This window comes from Podarcis gaigeae (assembly GCF_964106915.1).
Source record: "Podarcis gaigeae genome assembly, chromosome: 4".
Classification (NCBI taxonomy): Eukaryota; Metazoa; Chordata; class Lepidosauria; order Squamata; family Lacertidae; genus Podarcis; species Podarcis gaigeae.
In genome coordinates, this window is record NC_139677.1 from 70,719,895 (window position 1) to 70,735,880 (window position 15,986).

General features: G+C 41.9%; 1 protein-coding gene across 2 annotated transcripts in view; it reads left to right on the plus strand.

Annotated features, from left to right (window-relative positions):
• Window positions 1–2,727: 2,727 nt before the first annotated feature.
• Window positions 2,728–15,986, plus strand: part of MYH15 (myosin heavy chain 15) — a 92,742-nt gene continuing 79,483 nt past the window's right edge. Inside the window, exons 1-4 of one of the 2 annotated variants that reach the window (XM_083735824.1) lie at window positions 2,728–3,122; window positions 8,680–8,814; window positions 12,716–12,861; window positions 14,449–14,552. In XM_083735824.1, the coding sequence (XP_083591950.1) occupies window positions 12,771–12,861; window positions 14,449–14,552 (195 nt within the window). In that variant the 5' untranslated portion in view covers window positions 2,728–3,122; window positions 8,680–8,814; window positions 12,716–12,770. The remainder of the gene's footprint in view (window positions 3,123–8,679; window positions 8,815–12,715; window positions 12,862–14,448; window positions 14,553–15,986) is intronic. The other variant, XM_083735825.1, reaches the window with a different exon arrangement.

The following is a 15,986-nucleotide window of genomic DNA, read 5'->3' on the forward strand; positions in this document are numbered from 1 at the left end:
CAAGCTAATAGAAAACTCAAGTGGTGGGTGACTGGCGGGTGATAGATGCATGTGACATGACTGGGTGGGGGACACTGTGGTAACAATAGACAAGGGCACTATCAGTGGGTGATGATTAAGGCAATGCAGACGCAAACATTCTCCCTCTTGATTAGACAGATCAGCTGTTTTCTCCAAATTCTAATCTTGACTGGATGAGTTTTAAAAACAGAAATAAAATCCATTCAGTGTAATAACATCTTTGCTGACAAAAAAAAGTTATAGCAAATAAATATTTTTCAGTTTGAATGGACTGCACAAATCTATTTCCTTTTTTTAAAACAAAAAAACCTCCCAAACAAACCCTATAGGAACTTATGAATAGAAATTCATTTGCACAGAACCAACCTGTCAATCAGACCTGCTGTTCTGTAAGGATTTGTGCATCTGTTTGATGTCTTTCAGTTAAATAGCAGCCCTTTATATCAGGCCATACCAGCTGCTTGGAATGTCTATCGCCTTTATTTCAGAATTCTGTGGACAAGATGCTGGCACAGCTCCAAGGGGTCCCTTTTGTCTTGGGCTCTTGACCTAATTAATACCCCTCATAGGCATCAACTCAGGGGGACCCTAAGTTTCGAAACACCCACAATTTTTTTACTGTGGGTGCCTGGCTAGTCGACCGAATGCAGCATGCACATGACGTCACACAGCACACTGTCATGCGCATGTTGTGGCATGCCGTGTGATGTCACCTGTGTGACATGTGTGACATCACATGCAGATGGCTGACACCCACAATGTGGGGCAGAACCTCTGGCACACCTGATATCCCTATTGCACCTAGCAATATCTTGCCCACAATACTCATGATGTGCAGCTTGATGAAACACCTGTAAGGCTGAAGTGGCCTATGGCTAAGTTGGCTCTTCTCACGGTTGGCATACATGTGTTAAAGAGGCATGTTGAGTCTTTTTTTATATAATGCACATGGAAATATTACTGTACATCATTATGATTTTTTGTTTTGTTTAATTTAACAATGTGCAATAACAATAGAATTTTGGTTTAATTTTTTAAAATTCAAAAACGTATATTGTTGTCCTTTGCTACATTCTTGAACATGATATGAAATTAACCTTAAGAGAAAGAGAACTGAAGGACAGCCTTCACCATCATGATGTCCTTCAGGCAACCATCAGCCCCAGGCAGCACAGACTGTTTTCCATGTATATGTGAAGGCCTTTTTCAACTCATGCAGTTCTCAGATTTAAAACCAGAAAAATAATGTTTTGGCTCTTCCACCCGGCTAGCCCCCGACTAGTACTCTCTGATAAGGGCTGGGGGATCTAGCTAGGCACTCTAGCTAGGATTCTTCTGCCAAATGGCTGAATAAGTGTATGGGAAATGCATTTTGACGACAAAATGTATTGAGGAGTTAGTGACCTGACACAGAGCACTTCCTGCCTCTGTTCCTTCCCCCTCCCGCACACTTGTTAAGTTTTTTGATGATATGAGAACAGTCTTTAATGTCCTGAGAACGTTGGGAGGAGGTGAAGGCCCCCACACAGCTGCCTTAATCAGTTGTGGAAGATAATACTGGGTACCTTCTTTGATGCTGGACATTGTTTTGAGAAAGTGAGGCATTGGGAGGAGGTGGCTAATGGACGATCTGCACGTAACCAGTCTTGGAAGCCCCACAGGCTGTCTATAAAATTGGATGGTTTGGGCAGAGTTTCTCTGAAGCTCATGCACAGAGTGATTGGCCGCAGGGGCATGTAAACTAAGGTTACCTGGGAGAGTCACTTCACCACTTCTTGAGGGCTTCTAGGTGGCAGGTTGAAGTGTTTGCTTGGTATGTACACATTGCTTGTTATTTTGGAATAAAATCTTTAAACTTCTCACTCACTTGTATATTTTGTTTTGCTTCTGAATCTCATTTTAAAAGAACCACAAGAAGCATGAGAAGTAGATACACATGGCAAACCCCAAATACTTAATAAATGAATGGATTTCTTGGATTAACATCAGCGGTGATCTTCATCCCCCAGGTCCCTACCAATATTTGCAGGGTGGGGGTGGGGGTTAATGTCACACGTCCCTTTGGATCCAGCTTTGGCTTTTGCCTTCTGTACTTGGAGCCCAGTAGTTGCTTTGTGAGTGTTGGTGATGACTAATAAGAGCTCCGAGAGCTCCATCAACCTCGCTTCCTGCAACTGAGTTCTCCCGCTAAAGGCATGACCTATTTAGAAGTTCTTAAGATACAATAATGATCAAATGTCAGCAGGACAGAATGAGTAATGACAGCTTTGAAATTTATCCCTACTTAGACTGGAATAGCTGGGGTTGGTGGGAGGGAGGAGTGGCACTTGCATAGGGTGTTTCAGTAGACAGTTGTGTGCTATGCTGCCAAGCACTCTTGTCCACTTGAAAACACATTAGAGATTAGGCGTGCCTTTGTCTGCTTGGAACCAGCGAAGTATGCAGCATTATTTTCCTTTTGCGACCTGAGAGTTTCTTTTGATCTCTTCTCCTGACGCAACTACAAACTGTAGGCCTTTTTGAGGCCAAGGAACAATAGGGCATTTTCACACGGCATGAAACAGATCTAATTGCTTTTGCATACGCAGGGCAAACTGTCAATCAGGCGTTCGATAGGTGGCTTTCAAGAGTAAATCCGGGCACCACCTGGGCACCATTTCAATGCATTTTTCATAGGCTGAGTAAAGAGCCCAGGAGAGCCTCAGTGACAAGCTGACCTGATTTCACAGTGAGCGAAAACTGCTAATTATGATGACTCCATTGCAAGGTTTGCATGTGCCGATTCTACAGATGGCCTGGTTCACAGGACTAAACCAAAGGAAATGGTGGAGGGCTGCTCTCAGATTTTCTGTGATTTCTGTGACTTTTGGCAACTACCTGCAGTAGGGGTGATCTGCAAATTACCAAATGATCAGCCAGCAAAATACTGCCATTTCATTACTGTGGATGGACCTCTCTCCCTAAGGTTTTGCCTTAAAGAGATGCTCAAATAGAATCATGCTGCCAGAACAGGACTTCGAGGCAGAGGCCCTAGGACCCAGGACACCACTCAACAGAATGAGTAGGAGAACACTTTCCTGAATCTAAGCATTAACCATATGGTTGGTTTGAAAGCCACACTTAACAGTTTTGTATTTTTACAAGGGGTAGGGGATTGACTTAAAATGCAGAGATCATAGCAAATGGGACCAACATCAGCACTGGATATCCTTAGGCAGCTGCCAGAGATCCAGTGCTTTGTGTGGAACCCACCTTTAATTTTTATTTTGGCTCACTGGTCACTGAGTCTATCTGTCATTTAAATTTTATGTTGTAGCATCCCTCTGAGCAGGAATGGCCCACCCATGAGGCAAAGTGAGGCAACCACCTCAGGCAGCAGAATGCATGGGGGCAGCAGATCCAGAATGCATCTTCTGCTGCTGCCACCACTGCCTGCCACTGCCATGGTGGCCGTGACAGCTGTGGCATGCTCCTTAGAGGAAGGACCTGCTGTTTCCTTGGCAGGCCCTCCCCCCCAAATATTGCCTCTCCAGCAGCAGCCTCTTGGTGAACAGGTTCCAAAATGTCTTGGGCCAACCCTGGTTCTGGGAGGTTCAAATGGCAGCTGCTAGGCACCTGGTTGCTGCTCAGAGTGCTGATGCTGGCTGCCACCACTGCCATCTCTATGAAGTAAACTTCCCAGGTCCCAGAGGAGAGGGCCTATCCAAAGATCTACTCACATCTGCCACTAGGCCTGGTTGTCACCAAGTGCTTCTCCATCTCCATGTGCTGCTTCAAGATATAGTGGCTTGCATCACTATCATCATCATTACAACTATTATTTCAATTTTTCATGGGCCCTTCACTATCTGGTCCCAGGGAAGGAGGCTACAACCATCTAAAATTCAATACTCAAAACAGTTCAAAACAAATTACAGTGGTACCTCGGGTTGCAGACGCTTCAGGTTACAGACACTTCAGGTTACAGACTCCGCTAACCCAGAAATAATACCTCGAGTTAAGAACTTTGCTTCAGGGTGAGAACAGAAATTGTGCGGCGGCAGCAGGAGGCCCCATTAGCTAAAGTGGTACCTCAGGTTAACAACAGTTTCAGGTTAAGAAGGGACTTCCAGAACAAATTAAGTTCTTAACCTGAGGTACCACTGTATAATCACAGGAATGGGATGGATCCTGAAAACATGCCAAAGACCGGGATAAAGAGGCACATTTTCAGCATATGACAGAAACTGTAGAATGATGGTACCAGGTGCATTCGGTGTTGAGGAAATACCACAGAAAGTGCCCTCTTTCAAGCATGCCAGCCCTCGAACACATGAGGGCAGTGCAACTACCAAGATGGCCCTCAAGAGGATCTGTAGGGAAAGATGTGGTGTTTCCTATAGTGGGGGCCTGAATCTTTCAGAGTTTTAAACAGTAATGTAAGCACCTTGAATTGGGCATAGAAATGAACTGGCAGTCCAGACTGACATGGACAATGCTTGACAATAGTACGCAATTGCAGTTTCTCCATGCTGGTCTTTTAATAAAAAACATGCTTCAGCACCCAGTCTTGCTTCTGGAACAGATGTTTTATACCCAGGGCATTATATGAAAGAACAAAACTGTTGACGTCAGTTACCAATTTTTAAAAAATTGCATCTAGTTCTTCATTTAGAAAGGAGTAAGGTGTCATAAGTAGATTTTACACAATCCAGACAACCACTCGAAGATTGTGGCACTCTATTTCACACTATCTCTGTGCCTAGAGAAGATAAATCTTATTACATTCTTTTTCCAAGAGGCAATGTTATTAAAAATAGACTAAACTAGTTGCAGGATAATTTATCAGCATTTCTTATGCGCTCTTGTTTTAACCTACCAATTAAAGGAATTTTGACCTTTCCACATAATTAGTTATGGTGTTTGTTTTGTTTCCAAATTTAACAAAGAAAAGTCACCTTTCACATGAATTAGTTCAAACAACAGGAAACATAAAAATATGACTGAAATATTATCACAATGAAAACAGCCAAAGTTAGTAAAGAAAGCAAATTAGCCATTTCTGACAGCAGCTAGAACTTGAAATGATACATATGCCAACAGATAAGGAACCATTTATCATCTCAGTATGGGGAAATGGTAGAAATGTTTCCACCAGCTGTACTTATTTGTGCGGTATCTGATTTTCTCACTATATTGCATTAAACATCCTGTGGATACTAAGTCTAAGAACTTTGCTGCTGTATACTGACTTTTGAAATTTGAAATGTTGATGATTAGAGGTCCCATCTGGGCGTTCAGACTACTTGCATGTAGGGAGAGTAGAAAGTGTGTTGCAAAGTCCTGCCCCCTTGAGTCAGTCGTCAACCCCGAGTGAGGGCAACTGAAGCAAGAAACCTCTCACCACTTGTGGAGTAGAGCAATTTATGTTCTAGACTCTAAATTGTATAGAGTCTCTATGCGTAAAAGAAGAGAAGAAGGGTTTGGATTCAATATCCCGCTTTATCACTACCCTAAGGAGTCTCAAAGCAGCTAACAATCTATCTCCCCCCCCCAACAAACACTTTGTGAGGTGAGTGGGGCTGAGAGACTTCAAAGAAGTGTGACTGGCCCAAGGTCACCCAGCAGCTGCATGTGGAGGAGCGGAGACGCGAACCCGGTTCACCAGATTATGAGTCCACCGCTCTGAACCACTACACTACACTGGCTCTCCTTCATAAAATCAACCTTGAACTCACAGAGGGCTAAAAGTGGACTGAAGGTGACACACTGGAGGGAGCAGAGCATTATTTGCACACATGCAAATCTAAATAAGGCAAAGGTGGCCAACCAATTAGGATTGTCTTTCTTCAGAACTTGGTGGAGCCAATCAGATTTCAGAACTTTGTGGGGATCTTTTCATTATTTTTGAAGACTGCCTTCTTGAGGCACATCTGTGGAAGTACAGGTTAATTTCACTTCTTGACAGGGCTTCTGTCTCACACCCTGCCTTCACAACAATGTCCTCCTGGTTATAAACGAGGGGGTTGCAGCCCATCTTGTTTGATGATGCAGCCCATCTTGTTTGAGGTAGCACCATTTAATCAAGCTCTCACAGGATCAATAATTTGTTTCTCAAACAGGGTGAATAAAAAGTATAAATATATATACACCCATAAAAGGAAATAAAGTTCTCTATTCCTGATTTTTCTAAGTTGGGAAGGGTGTGTGGAATAACTTAAAGGATCAGAGAATAAGAAAATAATATTTCATCTCCTCTTGTTTGTTTGTGTTTAAATGTTGGAGTGGGATACCTTCCCCCTGTGGCTCTGGTGTTCTCAGGGGTGTACATGACTCACAAAGAACTCTGCGCATATGGAACTTGGTGTTTTTTATGCTGTTTTCTGCAAACAATAGGGGAACTTCTCATACATCCATAAAGCTCTTCAGCTCATTAAAAAGAAGAATGTAACCATGCCATGTGGGAAGCTCAGCTGCTTATAAGCAGTTCCTAAACCCAGCGGAATACTTTGTTTTTACACTGCAACATTTTGGTATAAAATGTTTTGGGTTTTACAAAACCGGATGAAGGAGTGTTGGCTCTGAGCACATTCTGGATACTTCTAACAACCTAACTGGAGATGGATCTCAATTGCAAGGCTGCTTTCAGGGACATTGGATCCAGTCATGCTTAGGGGAAATATATTGAAAACAGGCTTTACTTAATTTACACTGGCTTTCCCTAATTTATCTGCTCTGCTTTTACTTCATGGTTACGTCACACTGGACATTCCTCTGGTAGAATAATGTTGAATCAATTTGGCTGCTTAAGGCACTTTTGAATGCAAAAGAAAAAAAGCTATTATTTTGAGTTTGTGTTTTCAGTGGAGAAAGAAGTATAGTCGATGAGCATTTAAATTGTGGAGATAGATTATAGAGAATGTGGCTTCTTCCCTGTTCAGGTGCACATTCATGCAATCCTATTTCAGCTATTGTGTGAAAGGTCTGCACCATGAATCCTGCCAGTAATTGGTGGCTACAGTTTAAAAAGTAAATAACAACTTCCTTCAAAGAGATCCAGTCCCTTTCCTACTGAACCTAATTATCTTGTTATTGGGTCACCAATTCTCAAAGCCTGTTGAATCAACACTTTTTGTGAAATTCCTATCTTCTGCAAATCTTTATTGTGGCAAGCACTCTTTCCCCTGGGCAAGATGTTTTAAAGAGCACATTAGCAAGAGCAGATATAATCCGTAAACAATGGCTTTATACTTGGCTGGCTCAAAATAGCTAATTGCCTTTCTGAGTAGAATCTAGGAATAGAACATCTAACCTTTGCTCTCTCTCTTTTTTTTTACTGTTAGCAGCATTCAACGTTTGCACAAGCAGACTATTTGGAGCCTTGTTAGCACTTCGGCTTCTAGTCAACTTAACATAACTTGCAGTATTTCCATTCCAACAGGACATCCAGACTGCACATGAACCCTAAGGCATTCAAATATGTGGGAAACTCATACACTTGAATGCCTCTATATTAATAAGGATTTTGGACCAGGAGCTATTATGGTCTGAAATGTACCTCTGAAGTCCTTAATGGCACGTCATCAGTGGCCATGAGTGCTTTCTACCATCTTTGAATGGTCTGCCAATGGCAGCCTTATCTGGAGCTTACATTTTTATAAGTTTTCATTGAGAAGGTAAATTTGTGTCTGGATGCTACCATTGCAGATAAGGGCTCACCTGACTGAACACTGTACCATACGAAACATGCCCCCTGCACAGAAAACGTATGGTACTTTTGAGCCCAGACTTGCTCCTCATAGGCTTGTTTTCTATGTGCAGGGTACTCTAGGGATGTGGCCAGAGGTTGGACCACAGGTCCTCTATGTCAGTCAGATCTACATCATCTAACTATCCAATTCTCTGACTTTACTAGTAAATAAAACACTTTGTACTTTGCGTGTATTAAATTCCAACGGCTTTGAAAGTTTATAAACTATTTTGGAGCGCACTTGTTCATCCCAATCTAGAGAGACATATCAGGATATGGATATGACTTCTTCTTGCAAAACCCACTTTTCTGGACTGGAAGCAACAGAATGCTCCACATTCTGGCACATGAATAGTAGCTTGAAGGATGTTTCTTTCAAACTGGTGTGCTGTTAGTTCCAAGTAGGCCCTGGAAAACATCTTTTTCCAAGTCACCCTCCTATGCTATTCTGTAAACTGCAGTACCACTAGTAGAATTTCCCCAGGTGATCAAAGTGATACAGGGTTAGACAGTCCTTCAGTACATATGCATGTAGGTCTGTTCATGCAGTCTAATGAATGCTTGTAGGGGTGTGTGTGTGTGTGTGTGTTGGGGAAGGGGTCGTCTTTTGACATGCTTTTCTTTCCTCTCCTGCATGCATGTTCTCTCATTGAGCTGTTTGTCTGTAGAAGGCTGTGAGCTTTCCTTCCTGAAAAGTAACATCTCAACAATCCTTGAAAGTTACTGGCTTGCAGTTCATAGTTTTTCTATTGAAGCGAGCTATGATTAGACAAAATTCTGCCCCCCTCCCCAAATTAAAAATAAAAACAATGTATATTGCTTATTGAAAGGATGCTGAAGATAAACCACATATCAAGTAGCAAACCACTCCCCTTAGAATGCCACACATGCTGAAGTGCTTTGTGGTTTTTTTTCTTTTCTTCTTCCAGGGCCCAGAAGACAAATATAGAAACAAGGGGAACTGTTGATGCCCTGTACAACGTTATCATCAATGACCTTGGTAGAAGGTGTATATAAAGTCCAGAGCAAGCACAAACCCCTTACTTGGTCCTTTACTTTTCAGGGTAGGTACCAATCTCTCTTCTATATATATATTTGTAGTCCAGAGTGCTGTAACCTTTTCTCAGTATTGTATTTTATGCTGCTAAGATGTAAAGGTTTTAGTTCTGATAGCCGTGTTTAAGTAGCTCTGTGATGCTGCCAGCCAGCATGGCGGCTCCAGGAAGAGATCTTTCTGCTAGACCCACGAAGCCAAACGCTCAATCAGCTGGAAAGAACCATATTCCTTTTGAAAGGAGATTCCTGTCCTTGGTATGCTGAGGATGGATTGATCATTTATTATATGCAAGTCATGTTTTCTATCTTTCCAAATACCTTAGGGAGCTTTTCAGTTATACAACTTAAATGCTCTGGTGGATCAGCTAGCTAAAACATGCTAAGATGAAAACGAGGCTGAAGCACCTTAGAAAATGCACAGCCTAAGCCAGTTTTCAGTGATATTGCAGACAAGAAAACACCAGTTGGGATTGTGGAGGGCAAAAAAGTACAAATTTTTGCTTTGGGTTTCAGTGGGGAAATCATTCCTTTTAACTTCTCGTTGTGTTTCACTCCCCGCCCCCTCCAGAGGCTTTATTTCTTTCAGAGACTATAGGCTGCCCCATGAATTTTAATCCTCCCCCTTTCAGTCCTGAGCTTTCATACCCACACCAGCATTCATGCCCAATACTTGTTTAGCCGAGGAAGTATGCCCTAGTTAAACTTTATATAACCATCACATCATTCATGCTGTGTATGCAATGCATTATTCCCTGGGAATCTGTGAAACTTGACTAATACTGAAGAGCGTCAATGAATGGAAAGGCTTCATGAGAGAGTCTCTTATGAGTCAACTCAGTTCCAGGTGGTTCAGTCTGCAATCCTTTACCTAAGAATGAACCCTACTGAACTCACTGGGACTTACTTCAGAGTAGACTCATTTAAGAGTGCAGTTTCAGTCTCTGATGCATGGACACATATAGATTTGAGACAGTGAAGACACGAGAAATAAATCCTGCAGAGTGTTCTTATATTTGGTAATGAGATTGCAAGCTTGGGTCAATTGCTATTGATGTAGTCTGAAGTTAATGAGGCCTCTGGTACATAGAGGTTAGGTGAGCTTTCTGTCTTCTAGTTTTTAACAAGGCTGTCTTGTTGTAACATCATGCATTGACTGCTAGAGCATTTGTCTAAAGTTAAGGAGGAATGACAGCAGCATGTACACTTCAAAACAGAAAAAATATATATCTTGTAATTGGGCCAGAATATTTTGCTCAGTTGTTTCAGTAATAAAATAGCATTCGCTGCACCCAAATACAGTATCTTTTGAGAAAAACCCAGTGCCAATTTAATGTTTCCCAATGCAACCCTTCTCCCAGTTGGTACTTGATTTTGGAGATGAAAATATATCACAGCGCTAGAACCTGCTGCAGCAAGATCCGAAGGGACAGTTTTAATACAAAATTCACTTTGGTGCAGGATGAGAATAATGCACAAAAATGAATGAGAGCCGAATGGCTATTTCATTTCCCTTTAAATGAAACTTCTCATTTAAAGATGGCTGTGATTTCAGGCACAGGGAGAGTGATGTTTCAGCACTTCCATTATAAACCTGTAAATGGTTTTCATTCTAGCTGGTCTCTGCTGGCCTACATAGATGGAAAAACACAAGTATCGCATGACTACAGACTGTTCTGTCTTGAATCTTGTGTTAACTGAAGGTTAAAGTTAACTATCTTCCCCCAGATTGCTCGTCTGACCTTCTACCTGTACACTGCATCACTAAATACAGAATGCTCACTATCCAAGCATTAAATATTTTATTATTTAGAAAGCAAAACACACAAGGATCCTCCCCCCCCCCCCCGCCCATGACTACCACAAGTATTCTGGGATGAATAAGATAAAAGGACCTGTTAAAGGTGACAATCCTGTGCATACTTACCCCACTGAACACGACAAGACATTGTTCAAAGTAGGCACCCTTAGGATTGTACCGTTAATAAACTTAATGCCATTAATCTGCTACTCTTTAAGGGCTGCATGTTTGGGAAATGTCTTAGTTTCTGCATGCAGAGAAAACTGATTATTCCCAATCAATCAGTCCTTGGTAAGATTCCCTTTTCCTTCCAGAAGCATTTCTTTATTTTCTGACTATAGAACACTATTGCAACTTGTTTTGAGAAATCTACCAGATATGGCACTGGATGGGAGACAAACATAGGGTTTGCTCAACTTGGCCTGCTCTACTGTTTTTTTAAAAAAGTGAACTCCTTTAATCACACACAGATTCCTTATCAAGCAGTCTATGTATTGCTGAGCCATGAGAGCAATTGATGATCTCTTAAAGATCATTGTGTTCATGCCTTATATTGCCAGCTCTACCTGTGTCCTTAGAAAGCCAGCACCAGTCTAGATTAGACAAATACTGGGCAAAATGAACTGATGATCTGACTTAGAATAAGGTAGAGACGAATTTTCGGAGCGCAAGCTAAAATGATAGGCCATTTGTTTTGTCTATGTTTGTTGAATTGTCTTTTGCATATGTTGTGAGTTGTCTTGAATATAAATGAATTAAAGCTTTCAGTGAAGATTAATTACAATAAGTAAATACAATAAATATGCATAGGAGTGCAGCAAAAAACAGAGAAAGGAATAGAAATATTTTAAAGAAATAAATTAAAATTCCTTCACCAGTGAATGATCACAGAGTTTTCCTGCATTCATGGCTAAGGAAAGGGCCTTCAGAAAGGACGCACACACACAAACACACACTTTATTTCTTGCAAATCTTAATCAGATCCAAGAAACAACCTGTTCTCCAGGTCAGATTTCAGCCCTGAAGCCACAAATCTCCACTCATTCACCTGAGAGTTGGGCAGCATTTGCAGCTTGGCAGAACCCTGCTGCCACCTTCTGGCTTCCATGTGCCAGGCTCCCACAGCCAATGGGAGATGTTGCTGCCTCTCCCATCAGCTGAGAAAATAAAACTGGCCTGCCTGCCAACTGGCCAATAACAAGTGGGCCTGTAGGTGGTGCTGGGGTGGGTGGACCTGACTGGGACACCAGAGGAAGTCTTTACTCAGGTCTGCTCCCTGGCCATTTAAAGTGGTCCACCCCCTTGCCTGGCACCGCAGTTGCCTTTCAGATTTCCCTCCCTCCTTCCCTTGTCCCTTGTCTTCTTTCTTTGTACTGGTGTTCGATTGACCTTGCTATGGATTGCTTCAGTCTCCGTATTTGGGGCCAGGGAGGAATTTCATCCTCAGGTTAATTGGGCCTGTCTGGTTTGTTTGCAATCATCACAACTTGGGTGGTTATGGCATTGGGTTTGATCCTTAGTCTTTGCCCAAGGGGAAGACCCTTCTGTGGCAGTGAGGTATTCTATTAAATGAATCCAGGCGGAGGAGCTTCTGACCATACACCCAGGTGGCAGTTAAGGGCCATAGCACTCCCTAGCATGGCAAAACTGTCAGATGGTATCCATTTGATGTATGTCATAGGTCATCCTTTAGCAGGTTTGACCCACTCCACCGGTAACTGACCAGCAGGCAGGCTGAGATGCTCAATGCCATGCCAGACTTGCATCCTTACTCAATCAAATTGTGGTCTAATTTGAACCCATGATGCTTCTCTGAGTCCTTGCTTTAATTATTGCAGTGGATAAGAGGGTGGTGAGCAGCATTACCTGGGCATGCAACAAACCATGTGTGGGATTAATTTTCTGTAACCCTGTACAGCTACAACTTATCTCTCAAATACCACATTGGAGGCAGCTTTTAGCTCTGCAGAACAGAGTGACAAGACACACATTTGAAAAATAAATGCATGCATAGTTCAGCTTTCCTTGGAAACAGCTGCGACGTGGAAGTGCTATATATCGCTCTGCTTTGGATATTAGATAGATAGATAGTAATTTTGTTGTTGTTACAGGCTAGATTGCGTTGTTTTTCTTTTGGGGAGTACAACTTTCAGCTTGCTCGCCAAGATGATGGACATGTCGGAATTCGGGGAAGCTGCTCCCTTCCTCCGGAAAAGTGACAAGGAGTTGATGGTGTTGCAGACTGTGGCTTTTGAAGGTAAGGTGTTAGTTGTTGCTTCTGCCATCGACCAGGAAGGCTGAATGAGGCATACTTCTATAGCTTATGATTGGAAGTTCTATCGTAAAGGACCAATGTCTTCACAGCAGTCTGTTTAGACTGGTGCCCCTTATACTTCTGCACTTTTAAAAAATGTGCATTTATTCTGCTGGTCTGACCAGCTGCATTTTCCATCTGTAGCTTAATACTTGAACTGCACTGCAATTTGAATATATAATAGGTAGCCTTTCCATTTTACTTGGCAAGACCCCCTTTTCCCCATTGATGTTGTGATTATTCTGATGTCAAGATCTTGCAAGAAGGGTTGCAGAACTTTGATGTTCACCATCTCAAAGTATAAAGTAACATTGTCTGGAAATAGCACAGCAGCTCTTAGCCAGTTCGGACATGTACTGTTCTTAATGGTATTTTAAGAAGGTAAGTACGTCTATTGCATGTGGGTGACATATGGTCTGTCTGGTTGCAGTGTGTGCTTTTAGACATCAAAGCAAAGAACACACAGCTTCCAGGCATTGTTCTATAAGCATCAACTAGCTGGAACCAGAAAAAACTTAAAAGCAACAGAGTTCAGAGCGTGATGCCACGCCTTTAGGGTGATAAGAAATGGCTGAGGTCATTTGCAGCTCTTATGACTTGCACTGCATACTGCAAGATCAACAGTATAAGTGCATCCATGAAGTATATACTCTACCCTGTGGTATGATAGATTTGGCACTAGTACATTGTGATGATGTGCAAATGTGTCAATTATTGCATCCCTGATTTTTGAATTTTCAGCTTGAGTTTGTTGGCTTCTTTGATTTGAGCAATTCATAAAAGCAAATGCTCCAAAAGCGTTTCAAGTAAAAAGTAAGCTAGTGTAAGAGGGTGGAGCAATGGGGAGTGGAACATACTTGTAAATTACTCAAATTCCAAACAATCAAATTGTAACCTGTGAATTGCATACTTCCTTGCATTTTGCTGAGGTTAACCAAAAGCACATTTGGGTTGGTTTTTTTTTGTTTTTGTTTTTTTGTAGTGCAGAAATGGTGCCAGAGCATTTGCTGTGTGCAGTAGGCACAGGTTATTCATCTTCAGTCTGGGAGAACCAATGTAAGTGAAATATAGTATTCAGGAAAATGAACTATGAGCTGGAACATCTCTAGTTAAAATCTCACTTGAGCTGCTAACACAAATGATGGTCTTGTGCAGCCATAGGCAAACTCGGTCCTCCAGATGTTTTGGGACTACAATTCCCATCATCCCTGACCACTGGTCCTATTAGCTAGGGATCATAGGAGTTGTAGTCCCAAAACATCTGGAGGGCCGAGTTTCCTTATGCCTGGTCTTGTTCAAGGCCACTGTCCGCTTCAACACCTTCCCAATCTGAAGGAGGGTCAAAGCGCCATCTTACCTTTCAGGGCTGTTGTAAGGATTACTTGAGTTTGTGAATCTGAACCCATACAAAACCAACACAATTCTATTCCATTAATTAATATTCTATTATATACAATTTGTAACTTATTTTGCAATGTTGAGTATCAAATATTTTTGCATAACAATGAAGGACTCGTTTTTCTATGCTAGGGAAGAAGAAATGCTGGATTCCAGATGAGAAGAAAGCTTATCTTGAAGCTGAGATAAAAGAGACTGGCGGTGGCAAAGTCACTGTTGAGACTGCGGACGGGAAGGTAAAGAGCCCCCCTCCCTGTTTGATTAGTCACAAGAATAAAGCATTCTAGACATAATGAGGACAGAGAAACAGTTTTTGCTGCGTACAAACTTAGGCCAGAATCAGTTAAACAGAAAGAAGCAACAATCCGAGGAAGGGCCGGAGGATCACACAAGAGAGAACCATATAGAGGGCTGGAGATTTCCTTGCTGCTTCGCTATGTATGATCTCACTGTGCTTCTAAAACCAAGGGCCAAAATGCATGTTAAGCATATATATATAGCATATATATACAGCTACACCTCCAGATTTTGTTTAATTCATTTTTGCTGTGTGAGGAGGAGCCTGATAGTTATCCAGAACACAGCACAAGGGAAAGAGAGGCTTATCTCTCTTCCCCCAGCCATGTTCACGATGAAAATCCTCTCCCCCCCCTTCCAGTATAGCTAGGAAGCTTAGGCAAAAAAGTTCACAATGGGATATTTTTCTCTAAGCCCCCTAGCTCTTTGTGTGTATGTTATCTTCATACATCCAGGAGCCTATAAGCAATTGCCTATAGGTGCACATGAGCTTATGAGACTCAGTCTTGTGGGGACGACGACCCTACAGATATGTCATTTAGTGGTACTTGCATGTGGGTAGCGTATGAGGAGCCCCCTGCATTTATATGAAAGCATTTTTGTTTAAGCTTCTACCCATGGCAGCTGGGGTGACTGAGAATATGTGACACATACGGAAGCCACAAACATCTCTCTGTGATTCCTATGGAATACATGAACAAGTATATTTAATTTGTTTTTATATTGTATGCATCGACCCAAAGGATTAAGCAAGAAAGTCTTTTAAAATCACTGTTGACACAAACAAATGAATAAAACCTGAGAGAGGTTTAGTCATGAGTTTGCAAAATATTATAATAATAATAATAATAATAATAATAATAATAATAATAATAATAATAATTTATTTACACCCTAGTCACTCTGGGTGGCTCCCAACAGAATATTTAAAACACGATAAAACATCAAACACTAAAATTTTCCCAATACAGGGTTGCCTGCAGATGTCTTCTAAAAGTCAGATAGTTGTTTATTTCCTTGACATCTGAAGGGAGGGCATTCCACTGGGTGAGCGCCACTACCAAGAAGACCCTCTGCCTGGTTCCCTGTAACCTCAGTGTCCGGGCTGAACGATGGGGGTGGAGACGCTTCTTCAGGTATACATGAAACAGATGCACTGAATTAAGCTTCACCAAACGCATCATTGCTATGACCTGTAGACTGAATTGGGACATAGGTTTTTTTTATTTATTAAATTTCTACCCCACACCATGGTCCCGCTCACACATGACACTAAGCCAAACCATGGCTTAGCATGAGCGAGCAAACGTGGGTTTCTGGGCTACTGCTTTGATCATGACCTTCTCTCCGGGATCATGACGTTTGCTCCTGCA